Source organism: Mytilus californianus, unplaced genomic scaffold, assembly GCF_021869535.1.
Source record: "Mytilus californianus isolate M0D057914Y unplaced genomic scaffold, xbMytCali1.0.p SCAF_6, whole genome shotgun sequence".
Taxonomy (NCBI): domain Eukaryota; kingdom Metazoa; phylum Mollusca; class Bivalvia; order Mytilida; family Mytilidae; genus Mytilus; species Mytilus californianus.
In genome coordinates, this window is record NW_026262712.1 from 7,457,651 (window position 1) to 7,472,685 (window position 15,035).

Sequence of the window (15,035 nt, forward strand, 5' to 3'; positions counted from 1 at the left end):
AACATATATCCGAAAAACGTTTACGTTTACGTTTGCGTTACCTTATGTAAGATGTGTTTGAGCTTTTCCGGTATTTTTGTTATTTTACTTTTGACATGCGTAATTTAAAAAAAAAGTTATACCCTGCTTCGTTTGACCTTTGTAATAGTCTTTTCTAATATGGGACATTTTGATAAGAAAACAAGTAGGGGGAGGGTAAGGGGAGAGTTGGTGCTTTCGAACATTTTTAATATGGCCTCATTCTGTATGGCCCTGTCCAAAGTCAGGAGCCTGTCGTTTCATTGTTTCCTAAAAAAAAATGGTTGTTGATATTGGATGAGTGTTATTAATTAAATTAAATGCAATATTTTTCCCATATAAATGAACCAAAAAAAAAACGCAATTTCTTCTGTTTGAATGTTATAAATCGAAACTGTTTTGATATAATCAAACTATGTTCAAATGGTTGAACAATATTAGTAATTATATCTCAATATGACTCTGTTCAAATTGAACTATCTATTTATTGCATTTCAAGCAAAAGGCTAAAAGGAGATATCCTTTGAACTTCAGTTTAATTGGAAGGTTTTGTTACTGTAAGTTGTATACAATATTGTATACACTAACGATATTTACGTATTTACGAGATCAACACATTATACAAAATAACGGACTGTTTTGCATTGCAATATGTTTTAATTGTCATTCAATAAGGTGTATACGAGGAATTCTTAAATGTATCTAAGGCCAATCGCAGATGAAAACAGTATGTTTGAAGCGTAATGCATGTTCGTTTTCTGTAAACACATTTTTTCAAGTTGATATAAAACCCCACAGCTTTAATTTCTAATGGAAACATAATGTTTGATGTATATAGCAACAACTGTATATAGACAACTCACCGAATTGTTCATCGTTTGTTAACTTCAAATTTGTTTTGGAAATATGCTGTCGTGAGAAAAGTTTGTATTTTCAAGTATGTGTCAACACAATTAACTCATACATGTCATATATAATTATCATTTGAACTTGTAGTAGTAATTATTATTTTACACACACATTCGACACCACTACTTGCGTTTAAATAAAAACAATGCAATATGTCACATGACCACCTTTAAATAATGTAATACAACGTTCCCAACACTGCATGACGTGTCTGCTCTCTATTAACATTGAACAACTAATTAATGTGCTATTTTTTCCGACATTTAAAAGAAATTCGGCTTAATCAAGGTTCGGTTTTCGCAAGTTTCACTGTATGTGTATTAAGATAGCGATCACACTTCGTGAACTGGTTAACAAATATATTCATCTTGTTAATAAGACAGTCTAACAGGAAGTATTTAAACAATACGGTTTAATACGCCAGAAAAAACTATTTTGTACATACATCTAACGGTTCAAAATTGTGTAATTATATTTAAGTGCATGTTAAATGATTTAACCAGTATGATAGGAGTGAGGGTCGTCAGTGTTGTAGATGATGAAAAATATGCGTAATGTAGTTATCTTTAAAGTACGAAATCTGTCTATGAAACACAATGGATTAATTTCGATTTAGAATAATACCATCGTTGATATATTATGTAAACGTTCATTCATAAACTGACACGTTTACAGCACTATACGATTTTAACCAGTCAATTTCGTATATGAATGAAATTTGAAATGAACGAAACACGCAATCGAAATTATTAAGAAAAGTAACGAAAACGAAAAAAGGGAATGTTGAGTGTTAGATGTATTCATGTTAAAAATTCAGAAAACAATTAAAACATAAGTAACGCATTAGAAATCAGATCAAGAAAAACCAATACAAACTAATCACGCAATTTATATCTTGATTTCAAATGTCTAGCTCTTTTACTTAATATTTAAAAAATCATGACCGGTTGATTGTGTTACCGCGCGCTTATTCAGTATCTTGATTTCATTATGTTCGTCGTCAAATTTACATATATATTTGACCTTTTTTGTAAATTCTATCATGTTGTGTAAACATTTAGAATACGACCTCTAGTTGCAACACTCTCCACCCTCAATACCCATACATGTTTTGTTATTGGTTCGATATGAACGATCCTCTCACTTCCCCCAAAAAAGAAAGAAAAACTTTTAGGACTCTTACAAGAGATTGTATAACGTCACTTCAATTTGTACTTTATAAAGTCGCATCTCAATAAACACCTATTTAAAGTAAAAGTAATTGTAATCCATTTAAAATTTGCATTCCCGATTCTTTTAATATTAAATACGAATAGGTGGTATGATTGGTAATGAGACAACTACTAACCAGAACCCAGATGACGTGGATCTCACAATTATGTTTGTTTAAATTTCTATTTAATCTTGCGAAATAATACAGTACACGAGAATACTTACACGATGCCAGTAGTATGCAATGCAGTAAAACACACAAACAAAACAAAACTTTTACTTCCATTTCAATCAGAACTAGGATTGTATCAACCTTTATTTGACTGAATATTTAAACGTGAATCTTCGGGTTTTAATACCGACAAAATAATGTGTTTACTTTAGCGTATCTTTCTCACGGGTGTATTTTTACCGGTCTGTTACATATCATCAGGATTTTCAATCCGCAAACAGTGTGTTCATGGTGTTAGAGACCTAATTGATATTTACTCAATGCCACAAAAAGCTTAAAAACATATTTAAACGAAGAAGAGATATCGATCAATTTCTTTTAATTATTAAATGATTTCAAATATCTGAAATACCAAAACATAAATACAGATAAATAGGTTGCACATACTTAGACATAGTTAAGGTATCTTCGTTAATTCCTTTTTCTAGCGACACCAACCATTGTATTGTAAGCAAACACCAACTATGTCAGTTGGGTACCTGGTTTTATTGTGTCAGGCTAAATATTAAAAAAAATAATATCACTGGATATGCTGGGTGTTCAGTCATTTCCTCCACTTTACAAAAGTCTTGTCCTGTGAATTAAGCGTGCTTCAACTAGTTGTTCCTAAAAATCCGTGCTCTTACGGTAAAAAGCCTGTAATTATTGTTAAAATAACTGTCTGAAAAGACTCAAATTGTATCTTCGTTTACAATATGTTTTCTAAGATACAATGATTGTATGTTTTGTTAAAACTGCTAAAATTTTATAAATTTTCGGCCAGACTAAAATTTTGTCTTTTTAAAGGCTACACTTAAAGCTTTTCATCTGAACACGAACAAGATAAAATGAAGCCCACCTTTCAGTTGATCATTAATGCAAGCTAAGATTATATCTTTTGATTGTTTTAATTACAGGATTAAACGAGGCTGTTAAGCAGAATAAAAAGACTGATTGCTCATTTAAGATTATCCATTGTTGCTTTTTGATTTACCTTAAACCACCTCATCGATTTAAAAACAACATTTGAATTACCGATACTCAGTTATATGTGATTTAAAGGAATGCTCGGAATTATTTGTATAAGAGCTAATAATATAATTAGCGATAATTGATACTAATTTAATCACTAGAATTGATGCAAACGAGAAGGCAGAATAATTCTGTTTTACACCTAGATTGTTTAAATTACTAGAAAATGTATTCATGTAACAAGTTTGCTTGTACTATTCCTGTTTAAATACATTACCTGTTTAAGTGTATTTTATTTAGTAAACACAGTAGTGTTATTAAAAACATTTTATCATAGATTCCCCTCATGCGAAACCCAGTTTATGATATTTGTTTTTTTCAGAACTGGTACATGCATAATCTCAATGGAAGCAAAATAAAACATGCAAACATTCTTAATGGACAGGAATACAATGCCTAATTTATTACACTTTTTCCTACATGTTTCTTTGATAGATAAAGACACTTTTAAGAAATGAAAAAAATAAGGTTCTATCTTAATCAGGCAAAGTTAAATTTCGATAAATTTTGTTTATTGTAGATCCCTTGTGGTCTATTGGTGTTAAGGTTTTATACATACTTGGCCTTTCAATTGTTGGTTTGAGTGTTTGTGATGAAGGTAATTTTCGGACACATGAATTAACACTGTTAATTTCCTTTTCTACAACTGGGTCTATACCATTGCTGGTGGCATTGTTAATGGGGTGAGGGCATCATCAAATTAGTAGTCCGTGCTTCTGTACTGACATAACTTCTAACAACTTTCGTTAAATTTTCCGTCGTTATTCAAAATAAAAACAGTGTTGTGTGTATGTGTAAAGAAAAAACCAGCTAGTCCTTTGTGTCTATAATATTAATGCTAACATTGTTTGTTTTTTTAATTCCATAACCCCCCCACACACACACACACAAAAAAACAAACAAACAAACAAAACAAAACAAAACAAAACTTAAAAAAAAAACACCCAAAAAATAAACAAAAAAAAAACAAAAACAATTACCATTAAATCATAGACTCAGCAGGCAAAGTTGACCGTCGATCCATTTGGCTATTTAAAGATAATTTGTGGTCACTCTTTACTTTGCGTTTGAAGGTCTTATACATCCTATTAATTTTTGATAGAGGTAGATTGATAATAATTGTCGGGCGAATGAATTAATAATGTTATTTTCAGTTACTACAAATGGGTCGATACCACCGCTGGTAGACTGTTAAGTAGCCCCGGGGTATCATAAACTCAATAGTCAATGCTTCGGTAATGAGATAACTTCGTACAACTTTCGTCAAATTTTCCGTTGATAAATCAAACAATTATTAAAAAAACCAAGGTTCCGACTCCCCGAGGCAATAATGACCTTAGACGAATTTAGCTGTATTAAGTTTCCTTTGTGTCGCATAGCACTTCGTGTGTCAGTTCTTATTCTGGATGTTTAACGATGTTAACTAAAAGAATTTATTCATTTTATAAAATTGTTTGAAAGATGATTTAGAGTTGCATTCACTCCAAACATAAATTTTTGACTATTTGAGTACTTAAACGTGATCTGAGATAGTCCATTGAAAAAAACTGTTTTGTAATGGGTGGAAGGATTTTGCTGATTTTTTTCTGCAATTATTTTTTCTATAATTTACAATACGTTTTAGGTATAGCATATTTCTTGTACAATATGCATGATATTTCCTAGTTTTAGGGATCTTATGACTGTACATGTACATAAATTGTATGTTAACTAGCAATGTGGGAATGTCTGTCTTGTAATCGTTTTGTTTTCAGATTTACCATAATGATGTCTGTGCTTTAAACTCTGTCAAACGTTATGTATGTGCAAACTGGAGATTGCGAAATCTAAAACCTGTAAAAGTAAAAAAAAAGTTTTAATTGATCGGAGAAAAAAATTATATTAGTTGTCTAATTGTGCCTCTGATGCAGTAAAATTGGAACCCTTAATGTTACCTTGATAAAACATACATGAAACTTATTAATGAACATTATTTTAATAAGATTGAAATATGTTTATTACATCAAATTTAAAGATCGTAGTAAAATCCTTTTAAATCCATGAAATAGCATCTATAATTTCAGTACTTGAAAGTTTTAAATAAATTTATTAAATATTTCCTGTGATACAAAATTCCTTTGAAGTGTGAGAGGAAAGTTTTCTATCGGCATACATTACGACAACGATACATTGATCTTTATTGTTCAAGCGTGTTTTAAAGGAATGTCAGCAGGTGTATATGTGGTATCTTTTAATGTGTGTCCCTCTTATGTTTAATCTAATGCCATATTCAGCCTTTCAACCGATAAAGATTTAATGCCGTAACGAAGTGATGATATCAAAAAGTGATGTTTCTTTTCTTTTGTTAGATAATAGTTGATTTGACCCAACAATATTGATTGAAATTCTAGAAATATGATATTTGCATGACAGCAGAAAACTAGATCGCTCTTGGTTTAAAATTTCAATTTTTCTTGGAAAAAAATCACAAGTTGGGGTAGGGTTAAAAGCAAAGCAAAGCCATCAAATATAAAACAACACAAACATTTATCAGTATAGTTTTAGTGGTTATTATGGTTATTATCCATTATCAACAGAATATCCAAGTCTATAGGTTGACGCCTATTAAAACGTTTAAACCTGCTGCATTTATTTGCACCTGTCCTAAATCAGGAACCTGATGTTCAGTGGTTGTCGTTTGTTGATGTGGTTCATAAGTGTTTTTCGTTTATTATATAGATTAGACCGTTGGTTTTCCTGTTTGAATGGTTTTGTTTTCCTGTTTTACACTAGTCAATTTGGGGGCCCTTTATAGCTTGCTGTTCGGTGTGAGCCAAGGCTCCGTGTTGAAGGCCGTACTTTGACCTATAATGGTTTACTTTTACAAATTGTGACTTGATTGGAGAGTTGTCTCATTTGCACTCATACCACATCTTCTTATATCTATCTATAGACAAACATAATGTACAATTAGAAAGTGATATTGTCGCGTGTGAAACAGGATCTGCGTACTCTCCTAGGGCACCTGAGATCATCCTCGATTTTTGGTGGACTTGATGTTGCTCAGTCTTAAGTTTTCTATGTTGTGTTTTGTATACTGTTGTTTGTCTTTTTGGTCCTTTTCCTTTATCGCCATGGTGTTGTCATTTTATTTTCGACTGATGAGTTTGCTTTCTCTTTGATATCTTTTACTCTCTTTATCATTTTTACTTGGTTAAGTTTAACATAGCAGTTATTTGATTTAGGCAGTGGCAATTTTTTCCGGCTTGCCAAAAAATAGCAAAACAATTGTCTGTTTTCGGCTATCTTGAACAAAAAAAACAATTCTACAGGACATCCAGATTAATAGCTTTTCTATGTTTGTATGCTATTTTTTGGCCTTCTATGACATTTAACTATATAAAAATAATGAGGTGTGGTATGATTGCCAATGAGACAACTATCCACCAAAGTTCAAATAAAGTGAATAGTAGCACGTATAGGCAACCGGACGCTTTCAACAATGAGAAAAATTCATATCGTGTTGTCGGCTATAAAAGATCTCACAAAACATGATTAACCCCGCCGCATTTTTGCGCTTGTCCCAAATCAGGATTCTCTGGCCTTTGTTAGTCTTGTATGTTTTTTATAAATTTTAGTTCCTTTATATGTTTTGGAGATTAGTGTGACGTCCATTTGCACTGAACCAGTACACAATTGTATTTAGGGGCCAGCTGAGGACCACTTCCGGGTGCGGGATTTTCTCGCTGCGTTGAAGACCCATTGGTGCCCTATGGCTGTTATCTGCTCTTTGGTCGGGTTGTTGTCTCTTTGACATATTCCCCATTTCCATTCTCAATTTTATCCGTCATGAAAAATATGATACAAATGAATTGAAAAAAAACGGCCTAATTTATTACAAAACAATTTACGAAAAACAAATATGACAGACATGAACCAGCATCGCTAACCAAATAAAGACACTTAGTACAGTTCTGAGAGAACTCGTAGTTACTGACAGCTAGTTTAAAGCCAATAACAACTAATAAAACAAAGCATGCATCTGAGACTAATATATCAATCAGTACACACCCAACATCCAATGGATTCAAGGTAAAGACGTCATTAACAGTCAGAGAAAAACATGACCTTGTGCAATGTCAAAATAAAGGTATTGACATATTTTAGTACCGTTAAAGTCCATTTGAGTATAACAATTATATTCAGTATGCTTTTAATTTGATAATAACACAATCAAGATTTATACCAATAAAAACAATATACAAAGATATACTAACAGAGTTGAATTGGTAACCTTTTAAGATAAGTTTATTTGAAGAATTGATAAGTTTACCCGGATCGTATATAAATTCCCGGGCTCGGTAAACAACATCAGGTACAGCCAAAATTGCAAACCAAATCTTTGTACATATGAAAGAATTTAGTAAAGGTTTTGAGTAATTTGTGGTAAAAAAATCACTGATTTAATAATTTACCAGTCATACATAGATTACGCTCAATGGAATCCAACACGTCACTACAGACACGGGCATATGGAACGAGTTTGGATATATAAACACCATAATCAATGCTTTCTTTTGATGCTTAGTGGTAAATATAGCCGCCGGTGGAGAATGCAGTGGCAAACAATTACTTCCTGTGCAAACAATGATAATTGGAACATTCATGTTCTACACGATGAAGTTTCATGATAAAACGTTCTGAAAAAATATCAGTGATGACAAAATAATGAAAATAACAACAGATTGACATCATAATACTGATATTTCTTAAGTAATGTTACAATCGATACGTACAGTAGATTACAGGATTTGTGTGTATAATGTGTTTGCAATGTTTTTATTGGAGTGTTTTCAGCTGATTTTTCTACTTGCCGTTTACTTTTAAAGAAAACGCCGAAACTTTGATCGATGGATAAAATTTCAGTAACATTTATTGATATGCAGCAAAGTGACTTTTGAATTTAAGTCACGTCACAAAAAGAAATGTGCCAAAAAAGTGTCCATTTACAAGGCCTAGTCGAAATGCAACTTATTTCTGTTTACAGTATACAGAATATCTTGCCTTTGGTCACCAATCGTCGTTGTTTTCCTCCGTTTTACGAAATTTTGTTCCTCTGCAACTTGGCTGAAGATCAAGCTTGGACAACATTATCAATGGGTTATCCGATATTTTATCCGACAAATATAGCCCGTAGCTAGAAATAGAAGACAGGGGTATACAATAAGTTATATTATAGATAGAAAATATGATACAAAAATGTTCAAAATGTTGAAAGCTATTCATATGGAGTCTCACATATTGACATTGGTTTTATAGTAATTTCGTGCTCTAACTTTTCACAGTAAATTATCAAAATATGAAACACATTTTCCAACTGTAATTATATCCATTGCATAATCGAGTTTAAAAACCGATAACTCATTCTGGAGACATATCGAAAGATGATACTGGTGTCGAAATAAAACATTTGAAAAAGGGTAAACACAGGGTCGGATATTGATTGATTGATTGCTGGTTGCTTTAAGCCCAGTTGCAAATAGTTCATGCATGTTCAGGACGAGAACAAATTAGCAATAGATACACTAGGTAGGTGCTGCAATAGAGGTCGTCTGGGATGAAAGTCGGGAAAATTTAGACTGCCACGAAAAAAGAGGGTATATTGGATAGGAACGGAAATTTAGCCTTGCAATAGGCCACCTGCGGGCCTCGCATAGAGTTTAACGTCACCATTCTGACCGGATGTGGATGCTAACTTGTACATCCCGTACAGCTAATCTGAGGCCCGACTTTTGCGATAATTTTATTGCCGGTCGGAAGAAGACCAATGGTGACCATATTTCTATTCGTCAGTCACCTTTGGGGAGGGGTTCGGAAAATAGAGTTTTTTTCCTAATCTTCCTAGCTAGAATGAAAAAAAAAAACGTACATTAGTGTCAGTAATATCTTAAAAAAGAATATATTTCCTATTTCGATTTTCTTTTTTTTTTACCTCAACGAGTTCATTCACCAAATCATCATGGTCAAGGAAAGTGACACAAATACCAAAAAAACACTATCCTTGCTATTAGTACTTTTTAGAAGAAGCTTCTTTGGAAGTGGAAAATAGTTGCAGCAAACATATTTGCGATAATAGATCGGGGAGTTCACCATGACATGGGAAGCACAGACTCCAATTCAGTGCAAGATTTGTTTCTTTCATAGAGAAGAATATAACATGAAACATTTCCTTCTTAGTTAATAATTTTTAGAACTAGAGTATTTTTTGCTAACACAAGTAACAGTTTTAATGATCATAATATTATAACAGCATCTGCACATGTTTATGACAAAGCTGATTTTGTTCACTTCGGCTTCTCAGACGATAATATTTCATTGATTCTAAACTCACATTATTTAAATGATACAGAGTCCTATTGAAACCTTTTGATTTTTTATGATCAAGATGAGATGACAAGTGCATGTAAATACCAGAACGCAGAATAATTTATAAAGTTATTATATATTCATTAATACATGCTTGTTATATAATGTTTATAACTATCAAATCACGTTTATTTAACAGTTATCTAAGTTTACAGATCATATTATTATGTTGGAGATAGATATTTGAAGACTGACACACCTCAATCGGTTTTTACAAAGACAAGTGACTGGGTATGAAATATATGAGGTTAAATGTCTCATCAATTTAAGTGAATCCATGACGAGAACCGGTTGAAAAAAAAAATCATACGTTTTTCGATCGTACACCAGCTGTCAATAACGTGCTTCAATATAAAAAGTAAGACTTATAATAGTTTTTTTTTATAAAACATTCAAAAATACTATCATGTGACTGAATAATTATCTTTGCTATCACACGAAGACCAGTGTCACGTCATCTGTATAGGGTTTAATATATCATCATCTTAATACAAAGATGAAATAAGGAAGTGTAAAATAATAACCATATACGTTTATATGTTTTCAAAAGTTATATGTGTCCATGATTTATCTGATTAGGGAAATATCTTCTTTCAAAAGATACGTACATTATTTTAAGTAATTTCATATTGAGAAGTGGACGGTCTTTTCAGAACAAAAATCTCAGTAAGATTTTTTTGTTATGCTGCCAACTATTTCTTATGAACAACCAACTGTTGATTTTTTTTTCAATAGTCATGGTTTCACAATCCTATTTTATCCCCACCGACTAGGGTGTTACGGGTTTTTACAAATAACAAAACAAATGTTATCAGTTGACTACATGTCTACTATTACATAATTACACACATACACACAGACACACATACACACAATTACAAACACATACGCACACATACACACATATACACACACTAATATACTCGCTTTTAAATAACATAAATCAACTTGTTTATTGCAAGAAAAGCATGTCATCTATGTAAAGATCTGCTCTTTATAGACTGAAGATAATCATTGTAAGTTTTCTTTCTTTTTATATATCTACCTATCAGTAAACATGTATTTTACTGGGGCAAATAATAATTTTGGAAAAAAAGCATGGTACCATTTTTCTTTGCTCTGTAATGGTAACTTGCCTCTTATTTTCATATTTTTGCTCTGAGCTCAATTATACTCGTGTTCTTATCATACAATTTGCATGTGTATATATATATTTATTTTTTTACGATTCTGCAATTATAATCATAATTGTCGAAAGTAAACTCATTTTTAAGGTAAAGAAAATTATGTGCCTTTGATAATTTAAAGTTCATAAAATATTGTTTTAATTTTCGAGAAAAAGATTCCCATATAAGATTTGCTATTGAACACTCATAGAACAAATGCTCCATGTTTTATTTGAAACCTTACAAAACGTACAGTCGTTTACAAAACAACCCGGTCTCTAATAAAACGTCGAATTTATAAGTTGAAAAACTGTGTGAATCATCGTTTTCAGAGACGAGGAAGATGGGAAATGTCTATCATCTCTTCACGATAAATATGTTGTTGTTAATACGGATAAAGCTTTAACTAATATTGTCTTGATATGCAAATCGTACTACTACGAGTGTCTTGTAAAGGAATTAGGAATAAATGAGCACTCAGGTAATACCACATACAAAAACATATCATTTGGCAAAGATGAGATTTTTGTGGATCATAAGTCCTCCATGGCTTCAATGAACAGCAAATCTGAGGATTTACCTTGTTTGTATTGGATACCTAAGCTTAAAAAAATTCCGTACAAACAACGGTACATTATCGGCTCATCTGCATGTTCTACAAAGGAATTGTCCATGAGATTGACAAAAATTCTGTCCGCAGTGAAAGAGGGTCTTCAGAAATACTGTGAAACTGTTTACTCGCGTAGTGGTATTGACCATATGCGGATTCTGAGGGACTCTAAAGAACTTCTGGATAATTCTAAATCTCAATCTTTCTCAAAAATGTTCAACCCTGTATACCTGTTAATAGTGAACGGAGGGGTGAGGCATGCTACATAGGGGAACAGGTGGTCGGTGTGCTGGGGTTTCTAACTGACAAGTTTGCAATTTGATAAAGGACTTTCCGATTTGGATTTTCCTTGGAGTTCGATGTTTTTGTTGTTTTACCTTTTAGCTTAACTTTATGTTTTACATATACCTTGAGGGCCTTATCCCGAATGGTTTTAACTAATGTACGCCAAGATATAATTGTTAGTGTAGAACGATAGTTTTCAATACTTTTGAAGTGGGGTCATTCAGCCATTGAATCATGTGTTCTTGAAAATCATGATAAATGCCGGGTTTCCAATTTCATTTAACAACATCTCGGTGTTAATTTAAAGCAATACGTTGCAATTATTATATGCACAATCGTATATTAACAAGTTCTTAAATACGTGTCTTTTCATGATTTTCTTCACATAATATAATATTCTGACCAATCTGGAATTGCTATAATTAGTTATTCTTTCCATTACAAGAACGTTTAAATTTGAAGTTACATATTTCTATCGACAGGATATTTGTCTACACATTTGGCTTTTTTGATCTACAATAATCTTCCAAAAAATTACCAGTACAACTACACGTTTCAAAACTTACATGAGCAAAGTTCTCTTCAGCATTTTTCTCATCGTATATGCTTTGAAATGTTGGAAAAGAGACTTCAAAAAATTATTTGTCTGAAGTGTTGGTCCTACATTGTACCGGACATAAATTATAAAAATCGTTAGGTTCTATATTAACAAGGCCTAAAAAAGATTGCACATCAGTATGAACAATCGTTATATCAAGCTGCACAGTACATCCTTCAAAAGTATTGTTTTTAGATTATCAGTGATTTCTGTGAGGTTTATCCTTCTGAAAATGCAATATTCTTTCTACACCATGCTGTTCTAGGTTTGATAACAATGATAGCCAATCACCATCTAGATTGGATCGAATACATGTATCAAGCTAATCATAAGGTATCTATCAAAACATGTAAAATAATTACATTTCGTCTTCTTGTGATTAATGTATTTCTACCATGTTATTTATTCCATATTTCGACTCTGGCAAAGTTGACAGTGCAGTAAACATGTCGATTATTGTTGGCAGTGCCAACGTCTTGAAAACAGTATTTTTCCCTTTACGAGTAACTTTTAATATTGCCAAGTCATAAGCATGTCTGACCTTTATTTCATATTTTATGAGAAGTTAATTTCTGGAATACTGTCAAGATCTCAAGAGAAATCGATTTCCAAAAGTATAAAATGTTAATAGAACTACTGAAATTTTAATTCAGAGCAGACAAAAGGGTCTGAATAATGATGACTCACAACCCACGCATCTTTATATTGGATGAGTTAATGTTCAAACCTGACATTTTTGGAAATCAAAACATTATAAATTCTCCTTTAATTATGTTTCACTTCCATCTCAAATAAGGAAAGTGTCATTAGCATATTGAGTCAAACGTTATTCATGTTCATGAACATATATTCATTGTACATGTATATTAGGGTTTGATATAAAGTAACTAAACACCATAATCTATAGTTATATTGTTTTCATTGCCGTTTATAAGCGTAAGGATGTGGGTTACAGAGTAGTTAACCTATAATGGTTTACTTTTACAAATTGTGACTTGGATGGAAAGTTGTCTCATTGGCACTCATACCACATCTTCTTATATCTATATAGAGAGTAATCAGCAAAAATGTAAAGATAATAAAAAAAAAGGTGACAGAGAATAAATGCTGAAAATAAAGGGGTGCATGCATATAATAAATAGAGACAATTGGATAGTCAAAATAGAGAAGAACGACTTTAGAATTTAAAAAGTGAATAAAAATGAAGACCATAATGAACATACATATACATAACTGAACTAATCCTTGGCTTTTGCTGCATTGAGCCTCTTCCCTCCCCAGCCATACAGGTTATTGATTCACCCAGAAATTGTTATCTTTGTCTTTTACATTGTAAGTGTAACATACAATTTAATTTAGGAGTAGCTATATTTTACTAGTTGAAATCGATCAAACAAGTATTTTCCTACTGAAATATGCGCAGTGAAAATCTCAACCAAAATATTCAGGTCGTCCCCTTATCGCTAAATCTATTGTACTTGCGATGAGTTAACGTAGCTATCATAGAGCAGCCACATATAACGACATAATTACAGGCGTTATACAAGTATCATGAAAACTGTATAGGTACCTATGTATTACTCACAAAAACGCAATGGTATAAACAGTTGGTATATAATATCCGAAACACATTCGTATGTAATCTCTTGCGGACACAGGCATAAATCAGAAACGATACTGTGCCTGCTATGAATGTCTTTCAATCAACACAATGAAGTCACAAATACTTACAGTCAACAATTATCGATCACTGTACTTTCAACTAATATTTGAATTCCAAATACACATTTACAGTTAACTTTCAAGGTCTAATACAATTCGCAAAATACTCCGGCAATGTCTATTTTCCAGCTTGGATGGGTTCGAGCCCCAATCTTTCGCTAGAACAACATTCTAACTTTTATCAATAAGCATCATTAAGTTGCAGAACATTCTACCGTAACATTCTTACCGACATTTTCTGGTGTTAATGATTATAATTAAGACTCAGCTTTCTTCTAAAATGTTGTTTAGTTTACTCAAAAAAATACAGTTTCAAATAAAAATATCAAGAAAAATAAATGATTATTGAACTTCTTGTCTTATCGAAACTAAGTAATACATTTTATTGTTTTAAACATTTGGAAAAGATTATTCTTTAAATAGGTTTATCATTTTTATCAACTTATGATTGACTTGATTTTTTACGTGTGCAGGGCAAACATTTTGATGATTATGTCTACTGACGGGAATTGTGGTTGTCTGAGATTTTCAATCAGGAATATTCAAACAAAATTTCAACCACTTACGAATAGGATTGAGGTAAACGTTAGTAGTAAGATTAATCATCTTACTCCAATTATACATCTTCTTTAATCATACAAATCTTTCTTCTTTTCCCTAATTGCTGCGTTGATTGTATTATGTTATATAAATTCAATAACCGACATTTAAACGCTTGTATATGTAATAAGCATCTTCTAGTCGATACGTTATTCTAGAGTTGCGTTTCGTATCGTCATTTCTTTGATTATAGGAATTTACTTACACTATTTTACATAGTTAGCTGTTGAAACAAGGGTTAATAGTGACGAAAATGGATTTATTCTT

General features: G+C 32.0%; 1 protein-coding gene across 3 annotated transcripts in view; it reads right to left on the reverse strand.

Annotated features, from left to right (window-relative positions):
* Nucleotides 1-15,035, reverse strand: part of LOC127706905 (low-density lipoprotein receptor-related protein 4-like) — a 285,549-nt gene that overhangs the window by 135,089 nt on the left and 135,425 nt on the right. For 2 of the 3 annotated variants that reach the window (XR_007984618.1, XM_052211634.1), the window contains exon 1: nucleotides 2,365-2,481. The exons of the other annotated variant lie outside the window; for it this stretch is intronic. Coding sequence is in view for 1 of the 2 variants with exons in the window: in XM_052211634.1 (XP_052067594.1) it covers nucleotides 2,365-2,425 (61 nt within the window). In the remaining variant the exon portion in view is untranslated. Of the gene's footprint in view, nucleotides 1-2,364; nucleotides 2,482-15,035 lie in introns of those variants that run through there. 3 annotated transcript variants of the gene reach the window in all.